This window comes from Pezoporus flaviventris, unplaced genomic scaffold (genome assembly GCF_033815535.1).
Source record: "Pezoporus flaviventris isolate CSIRO_AGI_PZ_B2104156 unplaced genomic scaffold, CSIRO_AGI_Pfla_v1 ptg000009l, whole genome shotgun sequence".
Classification (NCBI taxonomy): Eukaryota; Metazoa; Chordata; class Aves; order Psittaciformes; family Psittacidae; genus Pezoporus; species Pezoporus flaviventris.
In genome coordinates, this window is record NW_026892557.1 from 2,148,001 (window position 1) to 2,163,790 (window position 15,790).

Here is a 15,790-nt window from a genome sequence, read left to right on the forward strand (position 1 = left end):
GCAAATTACCCATTGAGAGTATTTGTAACATGGAAAGGGCAGTATCCTCAGCCAGCTCTGTTTCTGTGATCAAATAACCTGTGCCATGTGGTGATACATGTTCCTGATGTTCTGATACATCTCAAGTGGCGCAAGCCAGCTCTTGGGTTTTGGTCAGTTGTGTGCAAGGGTTGTACTATATTCCTCTGAGGAACTGCCAGGCCTTTGCTCTGGGGTAGAGAAAGTGTCAGTTCTCAGGTACTTTGTTAGGTGGGCTGCTAAAGGCATTTACCCAGTCAACACCTGTCCTTTGTGTGCTTCAAAGGACCACTACACAGGAAATGCATATCACTATAGCCTCACACCCATCCTGCTCACCGAACTCCCTCCTTCAAATCAAACCTAGTCCTCAGCTGTTGCTGATGAGTCCTTCCAAAGCCTTATTCTTGAGGTTAGGAACCACCCACCTGGCTGGTGCTTATTCAGGACCAGTTTATACCCATTTGTTCCAGTGGCACAAAGCTATTTAGCTCATTGCACTCCCTAGTGTTTACACTTCAGTTGCCAAAGAGTGATCCTTTAATAACCCCCATATCACTACTTTGTATGTATGAGTCAGCTGAAGCTCAGTCAGCCCCACAAATAGATAACATTGAACTTCCTTGCTGCAGGAGTCAGATTCAGGTTGATTCCTGTGCAGTGGGCTACTTGTGTTTGCAAACAAGTCCAAGCTTGTCTTTAGCTTCTCACATTGAGTTCTTTAAATCTAGTTTTTGAAATAACTCAGCTCTCAGGTACTTGAAACCACTTGAAAAAGTCTTTAGGTGGTTTAGAGCTTGGTCCTTCTACTGGTTTCTGGTTATGTTCCCTAAGGCACTATTCCACTCAGAAAAGCTTTGAGTCTAAGGACTGGTGCTGACTGAGAAGAAAGTAAAGTGCACACTGATGAAAACTGCGTGCTTTTTGAAGTGTTTCAGTGTAAGGGGGTTTGGGGCTAACTGGGGCATAATTTACTATGGGAAATGAATTGTTATGTGGGATGGCTGTCCTCTGTTTTGTAAAAAAGCAGAATTGTTGAACAGGCTGGCATGGATTTTGTGGTGTTGATGGAGATTCCTTCACATGATTGACTTAGAAGATGAGTTTTATGCCTGCCCTCCAGCTTGTGATGTATTCATGTTGAAGCAGCTGTTTCCATGCTCTGCCTCTACATCCATTTACAGAAAAGAAGGCATGCCACTGACCAAAGCTCGGTGACCACAGGAGTCACATTCTGTCTGTAAGGGCTTTGCTTGCTCTTTCCTGTGGGATGTCTGCAGGGGAAGGGGTGGTGATTTGATGGTGAGAGATGGGAAGGAAGGATCCATGTGGGGAAGATGGTGAGAAACTGAGACTGGGTGAAGGATGAGAGAAACTTTTATTTGATAAAGTGGCTCCTCTGACCCAAGAGAGAAGCCCTTTGGCAGATAGGAAGATCTGTGTATGGGGAGCCTAAATCAAACTCCTGGGAGGGGTGTGACAACGCAAGGTGTTGGACTGTGCCATGTTCTGTCTGTTCTTTGCCTCTATCCCACTGCTGGAGGCTTTGCTCTCTTGGAAAACCAACCTGAAACACCAGCAGGGGCATAGTGAGCCTATGCAAAGCAGAAGGAGAAACAAGCAAATCATCCAGGTTTTAAAGTTTCCTCAGCCAGAAGTTTGGATTTTTCTGCTGCCTTAATTCAAAAAAAGGAAAAAAAAACCAAATTTGGGGTCACTGACAGCTGGTGTCAGGCTCCAGAACCACCCCCCCCAAGAGGGTCATGGGGGTTTCTCCCCATGCTATGATGTCTCCTTTCAGGTGCCCTGGTTTGCACAGTGCAAGTGCCCGAATATCTGCAGGACTGAGAACTTGGCTCCACAGGTTCACCCGAGTCATCCACCCTGCAAAGCCATTGGAGAACGTCCCAAGAAGAATGTCTCTGTCTTTCCCAAGGACAAGGGTCCCTCCAGCCTGGCTCACATACCCCTTCTGGATACTCTTTGCTTTACCAGCTGCTCCATTGAGCCATAAATTTGCTGTTCCAGACCAGGAAGCCCATGTCATGCAGTAGTGCAGCCAGTCTTGTGCCTTGTGGTACAGGGGGAAGCTGATGAAATGGCCTCCTATCCACAGTCCCACATCTGTGCCCACGGTCAGCGCTAGCTCATTATCCTTCTCTTGTGTGGAGTAGGAAAGAACAGTCTGGCTGCCAGCATGCTGGGCTTTGATCCAGAAGCATAAGGTGAAGGCTTGGAGAGACATATCATGGAGGGGATGAATGTTCACAAAACTCTCGATGTTTTCCACAGGGAAGTAGAAAGATGGAAAAGTGCTGGATTTAATACCTGAAACAACCAAAAAGCCAGCTGTTACATCTCCAGCTGTGCCTTTAAGCCTGGATCCTGAAGAATACACCCATAGGAACTGGCACTCTTAGTTGTCTTGAGCCACAGTTACTGGCGTGTGTGTTGTACCAACATGGAATGGGCTTGAAATGATGATAAGCTTAACTACTATTTGAGAAAATAACTTCCTTCTTTTCCCCTTCTTCCTTTTTTCTCATCTTTGTGTAAAAGAGAGCTGATGATTATTTACCCCAGGGGAACTGTCAGCTTAAAATCCTTAGTGTTTGTAAAAATGTGCTTACATGTTGCAGGAGAAAGCTGCAGTTACTGTGACAGTAGCTAGATTATGGCCTAGAAATGGGACAAAATCCTACCTGCACATACCAGAACCAATCCTGTTCATGATTTAAGCCATCACGGACAGTATAGTGTGGGTTCTTCATTCTTGCAAGGTAAGCTGGGCTCAAGAACAGATGGTGTTTCTTACCTATGTGGCTCCCTCCATTCAGCAACTCTCTCTTCACGTCTTGGAGCTGCATCTGGATTTGTTCCAGCCTGAGGCTGAATTCTTCCAGATGGCATTGTTCTAGAGCAATCAGACAGCTGAATTTACAGGAAGCCAGTACCTGCACGTGGTAGATTTTCCTGCTTTCTAGTTTGCAGGAAGTTTAGGGAAACCCTTTGTTTTAAAATGCTATGTCCCACCTCTATGTGGTGCCTGGTTAACCAGCCATGCCAGGGCTGTTTCTGGACCCATCTGGGTGCAGACACACCTGAACCTAGTGTGCCATTTAGCACCACTTTGGAGATGTGTGACACCTTCGTGGTCAAAACAAAGGGCTGGCACACAACCTGCAGCCACCACTGCAGCATTAGAAACAAGATGTGTTAGCAGGGGGCAAAGAGGCACTGGACCATCTCCGCCTGCTGTGCAGGGATGCTGCGCCTCCCAGGAAAGGTGAGCTCCAGCATGCTTAGCTTGAGTGATTTGCAACTCAACTCCCTCCACACTGGCTTCTTGCTCTTCCCTGGGTAATGCCCGAGTCCTGCGCCTTGACTCCCTTTACCTTGGGTGGGTTTGGACCTGAAGGAGGCCTCCACCACGCGCCCATGGAGGGGCTGTGCGTGCCGGTAGTCATTGCGCAGTGTCCTATTCTGCCAGTCCAGCAAGGTGTTCTCCAGGAGGCTGATCTGTGAGCAGCACAGGCTTATTATGGAGGGCAATGGGGACAATGGTTTTACCAAGAAGGACAGTGCAGATCCTGTAGCTCGGGAGTCAACCTAGCGAATAGTTACAGAGGAACCCACAGGGTCTCTTGCTGTGTATTAGCAAGGGAAAGGAACAGAACATGAGGGCTCTTATCAGTTAATTCATGATAAAGGTATTTGCCTGAAGGAAGTTTTTAACACCTGATGCTATGCATGGATGGAGATTTTGCTGCTATTCCACAGCATACTGTGTTCTCACAAGTGCCTATTACCCTTTCTCCTGCCAAAAAGAATGTTTCTTTTTCAAGCGAGGACACACTGTGATCCTCCACTACTGTAATCTCCATTTTATCTTGTTCTTCTCCTAGAAGAAAATGTTTCTAATGCTTCTCTTTCATTAAGGAGGATGAACCACTCTGCAACTCACTGGAAAGATAATTTGACTTGTGTTACTTTTTCCCTGCTAAAGCCTTTGTCCTGACAAGGCAGACAGAGAGAAGGGTACGCTGCCATGTGACGGTATTCAACTGCTGGGAGAAGCGGGGTTACTGCCCAGTGCTCCTGTGCACTCAACAAGTTTCTCTGTAATGCCTCCACTGGAACCTGGATGAACCCTCTCCTATCACAGAGCCAAAACTCTCAACAGGCTGTTCCTGAAGTGACCCAATCTAGCTGCACAGTGTAAGTGTAGACAAGAAAAAAACTTGAAATGCTCTTTAAAAATGTGCCAATTATTCAGTAATTATTTTAATGTTATGAATGGCTCTTTTATGGGTTTTGGGGGAGGGCTGGACTTTATTGCAGTAGTTTTTCCCTTGTTGGTCCTGACTTTTTTTTCCTTTTGGTAGTGCTTCAGTATGGTTGAGCTTAACTGGGCAGAGAGCTTTTTTATTGCTCACCAGACCTCAGGTAAACTGCTGCTATACAGAAATTGGCTCTTGCTCTGATGTCGAATCACAGTGTCATTCCAGCCACCTGCAATTCCAGTTACTTAGGAGTATATCCTCAAAAGCCCTGTAGAAGTGCCCCGTTAGCCTCTCTGCCAGGCTGTTCCCCAATTCACTGGAGAACAGAAAAGCAAGCTTGTATGAAAAGGTGAAGTGTGGAGGAAAGAGAAGCTGCTCTGTCTGGTGAAGCTGTCACTTGCCTGTGTGTGTGACAGGAGAATTGGAGAATGAAAGATGGTCCAGATCACACTCTCAGAGCAAGGTGGGGTTGTCAGTGAGCCCTGGTACCTGTAGAAGTGTGAGAGGTTTTCTGGCAGCATGGCCTGGACATCCAGAGAAAGAAGCTTTGTCGATTGACCTCAGAAGGAAACAGAGAGGGAATATTAACAACTAATGGGGAACAAAGAGAAAGGTGAAAGCACTGTTAGAGCTGGGGCTGGCAAATCACTCTGCCCAGAGCACTGGTATATTAGACTGTTGGCAGAAGTGGATGAAGGAGGGAAATAAAAGGTCCTTTCAATAGATCTATTTGTTGTTCAGAACTATGTGGGGTCCTGGATGTGGTGGGGAACTGCAAATCAGTGCAATGCCAGTAGCTGTTAGTCCTCCCAGAAAACAGCATGTATTAGAGCAGCAGAGCATCTGCTATCTGGGCTTATGGATTGAAGGATCATAGGAAGTTGTTATTTGATGGTGCTGCAGTGTGATGCGTAGACCTACCAGGAGGATGTTTATTGCTGCCTTAAGCATCTTCCACCCCACCCTGCTGTGCGGGCTGATGTTTGAGCTGCATGGGCAGGGACAGTGTGAAGTTGTGCTTGGCTATGTAACAGCAAGCAAAGTAGCAGTAAAATTTTCCCAGAGCCAGTACACATGTACAGGCTTTGAGAAGGATGGAGAAAAGCATTCCCGGGTCTTACCTGCAAACCTGATTTTTGCCAGTTTGGAAATGAATTCACTGTAGTAGGTATTCTCAAAGTGTCCATCCTAAACACAGCATAGCAACTTGAACAGGTTAGTGACCTGCCTGTGCTTCCATACTATTAATCAGTTTGGGGGACTAATTGAGGAATTGGAAGACAAAGAGAACAGACACTATCTCAGATATCTTGGTATGATACGAGGTATGTACATGTAGATCTCAGGGAGAATGGTGAACTGTAAGGATCCCTTTTCACCACTTCTAAACAAAATGAAGTGCCCCCATTTGCAAATCAGAGCAAGGCTTTGAAGTGCAGCAGGGAATACCCTGCTGTCACACCTGGTATTCCATGTGTACTTCTTACGGGACAAATTTATCTGGGGCTCCCAAGTTGTATTGGCTGGTATTGTGGCATAAGGGAAGAATAGTCCTCCTAAAGCACAGTTTACTCAAGCTGGTGGCAGGTATCATCTCTTAGGATAGACATGCATAGTACAGGCTGTTTGTGTCTGGCCTGTGATTACAGTATGAACAGTGGTCACAGACTGGCCTTGCTCAGCAGCCTGGGCATCAAACCTACCGCATACAGGAAGGCAAGCACAGCCAGTCCATTTGGTTTGTCTTTGGCTTCTTCAAAGCTCGAGTAGTCAGCTGAGTTGTAATGGACAATGTGCAGCTGTCAGAAGAGAGACAGGGTCAGCAAGAAGTGATAAATGGCTTTCCTCTGTGCTTCAAAGGACCTAGTGCAGACTGAAGGGGGAGTCACCATCCCAATTCCTGCTGCTTGTGCCTTACAGCACAGCCAAGCAGACCTTTCTACAGTTTTTTTTTTAATAGGTTTGTGATGAAATGTGGAGGAACAACTCCAGACTTGAAGGATATTAGTGCTATGGTTTTTTTTTTTGTCTTTTATAGCAGCACCATCAGGCTGAGCTGTTGCACTGCACCAACACCTGCACTGGTGGCAGCCCTGTTTCTCCCACTTGCCTCTGCATTGCTTGTGCAGGCTTTGTGGGCTGCAGCTTCCAGTTTCCCAACTGGTAGACCCGCAATGCACCCTCCTTCTGGCTCACTCCATTCACATGTACCTCTGCAAAGTATCTCATCCCATCTATGGTGTGTTCAGAGCCGCTGGTCTCCAGGTCCAGGCCACCCCAGTGCAGATGCATCTGTACAGCTGTGTAGAGGCCAGGGAGCCCTCTGGAGATGTGCATGGTAGGTGGCAAATCAATCTGAACTGAAAAAAAACAGGATTGGAGACAGCAATGGGTGCAGCCATGCCCATTCTTGTAGTTATGCTTACAGTGCCCAGTGCTTTCTGCCAGTAACTCTTGAAATAAGCAGGAATAGGCATGTTCAGGGAACTAACTCCAGTATACAAGGAAAACCACTGAAGCATAAAGCTAAGTGTGCATAAAATCTTTCCTGACCTCAGGCTTGCGCACCACAAAGACTAAACCAGGCACAAAAATGACTGGGCACTAGCTGTGTCTGCAATCTTTCCTATCTAAGCAGCTCTGGGTTTTTAATTAGGCACTAAAAGTGCTTTAATGCTCATCTCTCATGTAGTACATCACATCTTGCAGGGTTCTGCACAGATTTAACTGCTTTCTTTCCAAGGAAGAAAAGGGGAATGGAAATCAACAAAGTCACTGGCCTCCTCTAACCTGTCATCATCATTTCCAGTGTTCTGTAATCTGCATCTTCTAGGAACAGGCATACAGGGCCAGAGCCCCCTAAGTTTGAAAAGGCTGTGTTAATGCTTGAAGGATTTGTAGAGATAAATCTCTTTGCTTCTCCTTGCCAAGGAGCATTCACAAAGAGACTATGAACCACTTGTCTTCCTGCTAATATACTGCTACAAATCATATATTGTCTTAATAAATATGCCAACCTAGGAGGGAAAGTGGGAATTGCCTCATCCTAATAAAAGCCCACAGCATGTCACGAAAAATAGCAACTACCCTTGCAAAATGTGGCACATTATATGATTCATTAGTCACAGATTCTGTTAGTGAGAAGCTTCTTTTGCTTGTAAACTGTTTCCAGACAGACAAGATGAAAACATCTTTCCTTGTAATATCCTGAAGAGCCTCAAGTGTGTGAGGGGGAAATCTACCTTTTTACACAAGATCCCTGCTGACTGCCTTCCAGAGTTAGGCTTATTTGCTTCAAGTACCTCACTATGGTTTCTGCTTTCTACAAAACACAGCCAGGGAATTGTGCTCTGAGTTTATGACAAGCTCAAGTGTTCTGTAAGATATCTAAAGCAAGTATTTGCTGACAGCATGAAGGCAGCTAACAGCCCACTCAATGAGGCTTTATCAGGTGGGATTTAGCCTGGTAATTATACAACTAGAGAGAAAGTGTATCTGGTTTCTTAGGTGAAACGGTTGATCTTCAGCTTCTCAGAGCCTGGAAGGAGAATCTTGCTGACAAACCCATCTCCTGTCCTTTCAGGCCTGCTGAATGGTTTCTGCTGTGGCCCAGTGTAATATTTTCTCAGAGATATTGCTACCGTGTCCCATCCCACTGATGCCAGTAAGAAAACCCTGCCTGACTTCACAGGAGCTGTGAATAAGGACAATCATTTGCCTTTGTGCTTTACTAAAATGCCCTGCATGGGAAAACCATTGTTTTGATGTTAAAAAAAGAACAGGAAAATACACATGCTCAGTCAGGTCTGAAAGCTACACCTGCAGGAATTCATTTGTAGGCAGTCAGGGTAACAATGCTGACATGAGAGCTTTAACTGAATGTTGAGCTTGTGAGGGCGACAAACAGGAGTTACGGTTTTAAGAAACACAATCACCACGGTCTTTCTCTGAAGGCATTACGTGTCTCATCACTTCATCTCCTGCCCTCACACCATATTTCTCTCTGTCTCTGTTAGAGGAAGAAAGGACTGTTGTGCAGGATTAAGGAGCTACCAGCTTTGTGTTCCAAACACCTTCCCAGAAACACTCATTCCCTCCCCACTGCAGCTATTAGAAAATTCCCTTGTTGCTCATCTGTAGTCCAAAAGCATTATCCCAACAGTACCAGCTGATGAATTATTTAGGCAATGAATTACAGACTGCAGCAGGGGAATCCAGGACCTCTTAATTTATAAACCTTGCCCCAAGACTGTGCGGCCAAAGGCAAGGCTTTTAACCCATGCTGTGCTTCAGCTTTTCTTCCCGAGACCTGAAATACCAATCATCTGACTAGAAGGGAGGGTTTCTCCTCTGTGTTGTACTTTGTGTGACCTGCATCTAACCAAACCTCAGACACAAACCTGCTACTGAACTATGGTTCTCCATTCCTATCGTTTATTATTGCAAAAGGTGCATTTTCTAAATGCAGAGAGGAGTCAGTATGCCCCAAATACCACTCACTGCTGTAGTCCTGCAGTCTTGCACTACACTGAATGAAAGGGTCAATCTATAATGCTCTATTTGCCTTTTATCCCTTTTTGATGCCTAGCAGAGAAAATATCTTGCAGGAACATAACTGGCTTTTTATTTCTCTGGTATATACACATGTTTCTGGAGAGCTTTCCTGTGTGATCAGGGAAAACAGCAGAACTACAGGAGCAGAATGAAGTGAGATGCAAAGCAAAGTAAGGTGAGTTCAAAGAAAAAGGGCATTGTGTGTGAATAGCATTTCAATCAGCTAAAATGAATAATCTGTTCCTGCACTGTAACAAGCCTGACATCCTCCCAGGATATCTGAGCTAGGGAAGAAAATACTGTCTATTGCTATGGTAAAGCTGGCTCCTTCCACCCCATTTCAGCCTAGTGACACTGGCTGCCCAGAAGAGGTTTGTGACTGTGTTCTAGTTAGGGTAAAGTGCTGAGGTGAACACACAGGAGCTCTTCCCATACCCTGTGTGTGCTAGAAATGCCAGGTGAAACCTCCAGAGGATACACCTCAGCCTATTTTATAGCTTCAAAGTTGAAAGTTGTCAGGTTCAGGCATCTCTTCCATTAGCTGTCCCAGCAGGAAGGTATGTGCTTTCTCCCATCAAATGCACTGCAGGACTCAAACCAGTATGATGCAATCCTGAACTCATCAGGATGCTAGCAAAGAGGTTTGGATAAAAGGGGTGAGTTTTCAGAGCTACCATTAAAGACATCCACATTTCAAAAACGTAAGGCCTTTGCTTGGCTGCTGCTGACCTGTTCCCTGTGCTGCTGGCTGCCAGCATCACCCACTGTCATGGAAACAGTGCATGGGATGCCTCTGGATGCTGCGTGTGCAGTGGTCCATGCATGTACAAAGCGTTAGCCCCATTTTGCTCAGGGGGCAAAATGGGACTGATGGGGGCAGGCAACACTTGCTCCTTTGGTGCTTTGCTTCTCTGACAGAAAGGTGACTGACAGCTCAAGCTGCTGCAGGACCAACTAAACTCCTTGTGCTCTGTGCCCTGATTTCTGTTTCAGGCTCCTCCTTTGCCAGCAATGACCTTTTGGCCAGCTCCTGTTTTTTAGGCAGGTAATGAGAAGAATCCCCCTGGTCTTACCAGAGTGACCATTGTTGGTCATGGTGAAATCCCCCTGCAAAGGCCCATCGTAGCCACTCAGCTCCAGCTGCAGCAACTGCGGGTTGTACCTCACTTTTTTCCTCTGGATGTCAACTGGAGATTGGCGCTTGCCAGCACAGTCTGCAAAGTGCTTTCCCCAGTGCTCTTCATCCAGCTCTCCTTCTGTGTGGAGGAGAAGCAAACCAGGTTATTAGGACATGCTGGGAACTGTTGTTAGCTCAGGAGTCAGAAGACTCTCCTCATTTGCCAGCAGGGCACGTCAATCTAATTATTATAACACCAGGAGCTGCAGCAATAAAAGGTTGCTGTGCCTTCCCTAGAGTGAAAATATACATTATTCTGTCTGCAGGACAGCTGTGCTGCAAAATAAGAAGCCTGCACTGCAGTAATAGCTTGCTGATCACTGGGGACTGAACCTCCACAAAAACAGAAGCAGTATTTATACAGAAACGGGGATTTAAATGGGTCTCAACTGCCAAAGATGTGGAACCAGGTTCTTAACGAATGCGAGAGTGAATAGGACCAGGGCTATAGGTGGAAAGTCTCTGCTTAGGGTAAGGAATGAACAGCAAATTTGCTCGTTTTAACTAAAGAGAGCTAATAGAAGAAGAATATAAAAGCAGAATTCAAACCATTCCAGGTTTAAATATATTTAATCTTTTGTATGCTTTCAGGGATAGGAATGGTCTGGGGTGGCTTTGGTATCTTGGGAGAGTTTTCATTAACAAAGCCACCCCTCTCCTGAGCGCAGAGCTATACCTCTTCCTGGGGCCCCCTTTGCACGCACAACAAATAAGTGATTCACTTAGATAGTGAATCTAGTACATTCCACACCAGGATAGGCAGATCCTGGTGTGGAATATGACCTGGGTGTCCCAATGTCAAGATACTGTTTATTACTCTGAACTCTTGGTGCCACTTCAGCCCTGAGGCCTAATAGCCCCTAAAGGTCATGCCAAGTGTTAATACCAACTCCTTTTGCTGCTCAGTGTCACTAGCTCCTACACAGACCTTTGACATGGGACTAAGAATTAAAGGCCACAGCTTCACCTGCACATGTTCATCATCTCTGCAAGTATTTAATATTAAAAACCTCCTCTGGTCACCTTATAGAGGAAGTAAACGTGTAGGAGACTGGCATGCTGGATGCTATCCTTTTTCTGATGGTTCTAAGCCTTTTAGCCCTAATGTGACTCTTTCCTGTGGAGGACTGGGTGCTGTTGAAACTGAGCAAATGCTTGAACCCTTCAAGGCTATTTGCCCTTTCCATAGTGCTATATTTAGGACTTTAAGTAGAAATATTGATGCCGTCTCTGTCATGGCTGTAACTGACAACCAGAAAGGAAACCTTTTCTTCAGCCCAGAACTGAGATATATTGATTAACGTCAGAGTCATGTCTGTCTGAGACAAACAGAGCTACAGCTGAGGAATAATCCTCATGTGATTGTGGAACTCAGACTTCAAACCCTGCAGAGATGGGTTGGAAGGCAAGGTGATGGCTGTAAAAAGGGAAATAATTCAAAGCTACTTCCTCCCCTCCCTAATTTTCAGTTACAATGACGGCCACACCTGAGGAGGGGTTACTATTTGTTAATCCTTTTTATTTCATTGAAGCAATGTCAGTTTGCAGGTGTTTGTTTCCTGGGATTGATTAAATATGGGGGAGTTAGGACATGCAGAGAGCCCAGCCTAAAGAAAACCCAGAGAGAACTTCTGCAAACAGCTTAGTGTCCTAATTGCACTATCTCATCTATTCAATAATATCCTTGGCTTTATCTCAATTCCCACCCCACTGCAGATCATAAAAGGACTATCATTTACTTCAATGAGCTCTGCAAACAACCTCCTGAAATGGAAGAAAAGATAAAATTTCATAAAGAATATAAATACATAAATAAGCTCTTCTTAGTGATCTGCACTGCATGGGATATGACAATGAAACAATAAGTAGGCAGTATTTAAAGCTTTTCCTTCCAGGATCATCCAAAGGGCAGCTTTTATTTAAGCACATGTGAAGGTTTCCCTCATTGTTTGAACCTCCTTGGTCTGCCAACTCTGACAATGTGTCCTAGCCACACAAAGGAGTAAAAAGGGGTAACATTGAAGAGAATCACTTTCAAGACACACAGGCATCAATAAAGTAGATTGAATTAGGTGCTCTGTGAAGATCTTTCACTAATGGAAAGACAGTCGAGCTGAGCGTTGCTTCTGCAGCACAAAAAGCATGGGAGTGTCTTAAGCAAGCAGTAGAAATCCCAAACCAGCCTCATTTTGCATTACCTTTGTATGTCCAGTGCACTAGGTGAGAGCAGCTCGGATGCACCAGGAGCAGGTAGAACAAGGCAGCTGTGATCCACATCTCTCTCACTGTATCTGCTGTAAGAACCAAGGGGGAGAGTGAGTTCTTTACAAATCCTCAGGAAGCACAAATACCAGTTTACTCCAGGTCTGGCCCTTCCAGCACCCATCTTGCCCTTCTACCCATTCAAAACAGTACTAGCAAACAATGCCCCAGAGAGATTTTAGTTAGACAGTCAGCTTTAAATACTGAGGGCACTTTATCGACCCTTTGAACCAAGCTGTCTGTGCAAATGGAACAAGTTTCCCCACCAACAGCCAAAGCTGGTGGTCTCAGTGCTGTCTGTACACACTCCTGCCCACTTTTCCTGTCCATTCATTCCTGATGAGCAGGTTGAAATGCTTCACTGCAAGTATCTGTAAAAGAGTGCTTTGTAAGCAAAGATGCCTAATACAGAGCTCCAAACACTGTCCTGAGGTGGCAAACTGTTTCCTTGTTACACAAAGGAAGGAGCCCAGGGAAAAGGCATTTAAGGGACTGGTTTTCACCCTCTTACTAGAAGTCAAAATTGTAGGCACTTAGCTCCTTTGAAATTACACTTCTGAGGCCAGGTTTACAAATGCTCTCACAGCTTAGTATTTCAACGCATTTTGATTTCAACACCATCTCTAGTCACTGAAAATCTAGTTTTGAATGGGAGAGATCTGCAACCTTTGGAAAATTCAGAGTTGTGAAAAAGCATTTAGGCTGCTGGAAGACACAGGCATGACACAAGATACTGAAACCCTGATGGCTTTTTCAAACCATACAGGAGCTCAAAAAAGAACTAGGAGGTATCAGATGTCCAAATGTTCTTCTGGACTTCAGGAGCTGCTCTGCACATCCTCAGGCACTCCATTTCCCTAAAAACGTGTTCTGAGCAAATAATTGCCCAAGATCCAGTGAAAGAGCAATTCAGCAGCCCGGAGAACAGGCCATGGATCTTCTGCCTGCCTTTTGTATCCTGTTACTAGGCAAATGTCATTCCCTTTGAATAGCCTTCTCCTCCCTCTAAGAATGACACACACTGAGCAACAGCCCTTTCTGTCCAGCAGTGCTTCCCAACCCATAAACCCACTTTAAGAACAAAAGGGGAGCAGAAATCTCCCCAGAAATGGAATTTTCACCTGGTGCTGAGAAGAGCACACGCAGAACAACTTTGCTGTTGATTGTGGGTGCCAGGCAGCAATATGAAACACTTGACAAGAAAGCTGACGTCAGTGAAGTCGCAGCACTTCTGGCTGCAGTATCCCTGCCACTTGCAATGATGTTTGCAGTTATTGTTTTCAGCAATAGGGTATGTAATAACAGCAACTGAACAATGAGAGCTGCAGGTGAGTTTCAGATGTGAACTCGAGTTACTAGGATTAGGCCGTGCTGAAGAACAGAAGCAGGTTTTCTATTCAAAATCTGACTCTTTGCAAGGGAATTGTTAACATTAAAAGGCTTTCCTGGTTTGCTGGTTTGTGCTGTGCATATTTAATCTTTGGAATTATTACTGCTGTAATATTGGTGATTAACCAAATGTGTCTTTTTTCCCTCTCTCTTCTAAAGAAGTCATTTATCCTGACAGCTGCGCTGAACTGTGTAAGGACTAAACTAATCAAACATGCCCTGCAATGCTCTTCATAATCCTTGTGTATCCTGTTGGGTAAACAGGCTTTGAAATTAGCTGAGGGAGAAGTTTTGGGGGTTTATGCTGTTCATACTCCAGGATTCCACACAGCAGCACAGGAGGGTGTGAACAAGAGTCAAGAAGAGGAGGTCACTCTTGCATCACAGCATCCCTCCTGTCACCCTTCCTGCCTGTGTGTGCCAAGAGCGTTTAAATGGATGTCACTTAGGAACAAGCTGTGCTTTATCGATCAGCCAGCCCAGTCTGCACAGAGGGTTTGAAATAAAGCCCATTTGGGAATGTACTGGCGCCAGGGAACTGGAGATGACAGTGAATTAATTTTTAATGGAGCTTTTGCAACATGCTAGAATTGTGACATTTTAATTGCCATCAGCAGGAGCCCTGGGTGCTCAGCACAGCCAAAACCAACATCTCTGTTAGCTCAAGTTAGCTTCTTCCAGATTAGTGGTTACTCTGGAAGGCACAGCAGTCTGGGGACAGGATTTTCTAAGGGCACTAAGTATGAGTTTGCTTTGGAGTTAGGACAGAATAATTTTAATTAAACTCATTAAATGTATTTGAATATTAAGCTTCTAACTACAAGTTGAATAATAAGGGAGGAGACCTCCTTCTCCTGTATGAAGTATTGCACACTTCTATCATTATTGGGTTTGGAGCTATAGCTTTTTTATGTCTATGGTATTCCACCTGGCTTGAGGCTTGTCTTTGTTAGTCACCTCTTTTGCTATCTCAATGTAATTGCTGGAGAGAAGTACGGACATAGTGCCCAGGAACTCCACATATCACAGCAGGACCATGCTTGAAGTAAACGGGTGTTTTACAGGTGAAGAAGAAGACTGTAGGTCTAACAGGACTCCTCTCTGCACCCAACTTTAGCTAGTGAGAAAATCTCATGTCAGGTTATCTCAGCTGTGAATATCCTTGGCAGGATTTCCTCACAAAGTCAGGCTGCTTTCACACAGATGCAGTTACACAGACTTCAGCCTCCCCAACCCTGCCTTGACTACATTAGGAAATAAGCCTTTTATCCCACATCATTGGCTTCCATGCACTTCACTTTTATCTCTACGGTTTCCCCTGACTCCTTGCCATCTTTTAAACCCTGCTTCTCCCTGGCTCTTCCATCTGTCCTCACTGGCCTAAACCTCAGCTCAAGTCTGACTTTCAGACCCATTCTGAGTATTGGTAGCCACATTAAAACCTTTCCATTGCACTGAAATAGCTGGCTCTATACCCCAGTGCTCCTTTGACCCAGAATTTGAAAGGGTTAACCCCTTTCCCTCTGAATCAGCAGGAATTTCATCAGGGGTTGCAGCAATAGCTGCATCACTCCCAAGCCAACAAACATGTGACCAGGAGCAGGCTGTTGGATGTAAGATGGATAGATTGCCTTCAGTCAGGTTATCTAGGTACTCATAAGTGAGTCCAAAACCTCTTCAGATAGAGCTCACTCAGGCTGGAGGAATGAGCCTACACAAATTTTATAACAACAAAAAGCAGCTAGTGCTGCTAGCCCCAAACCCATGAGTAAAGCTGGCAGTAGCTGTGCAGACTGAAATATGAAATCCTTTTATTCAACAATTCCTGTAATGTTTTTACATCTCCCATCCAAAACTGGCCCTTGCTTCTTTGAATTTTGTCTATGTTTTATTTCCCCCCTAACCTCATTTTTGCCCCCTGGCTTCCAACTACATACAGAGATCACAGAAGTCAAAGCACTAGAATTCATTTCTCCAGTTCACACAATCTCTTTAGGCCTTCTTCCTCTTCTGTAGTATTTGGATGTGCTTGGATAAATTTACCCTCTCCCACCATAAATTCAGACATGTTTGTTGATTCTACTGAAGCTTTGTGATAGAAATGGGC

General features: G+C 45.0%; 1 protein-coding gene and 1 long non-coding RNA gene across 2 annotated transcripts; one reads left to right on the forward strand and one right to left on the reverse strand.

The window, feature by feature from the left end:
* Positions 1 to 1,640: 1,640 nt before the first annotated feature.
* CA6 (carbonic anhydrase 6) lies at positions 1,641 to 15,371 on the reverse strand. Its single transcript, XM_061450217.1, has 9 exons — positions 12,231 to 15,371; positions 9,929 to 10,111; positions 6,513 to 6,661; positions 6,005 to 6,100; positions 5,423 to 5,489; positions 4,703 to 4,860; positions 3,414 to 3,537; positions 2,860 to 2,932; positions 1,641 to 2,396 (listed from the first exon to the last, which is right to left on the reverse strand). The coding sequence occupies exons 1-9, from the start codon at positions 12,307 to 12,309 to the stop codon at positions 1,733 to 1,735; spliced, it is 1,593 nt and encodes a 530-aa protein (XP_061306201.1). The 5' UTR covers positions 12,310 to 15,371; the 3' UTR covers positions 1,641 to 1,732.
* LOC133267712 (uncharacterized) lies at positions 3,290 to 8,916 on the forward strand. The gene is made up of 2 exons (XR_009742838.1): positions 3,290 to 4,236; positions 7,885 to 8,916. It is a non-coding gene; the product is annotated as an uncharacterized LOC133267712 (long non-coding RNA).
* Positions 15,372 to 15,790: the final 419 nt, after the last annotated feature.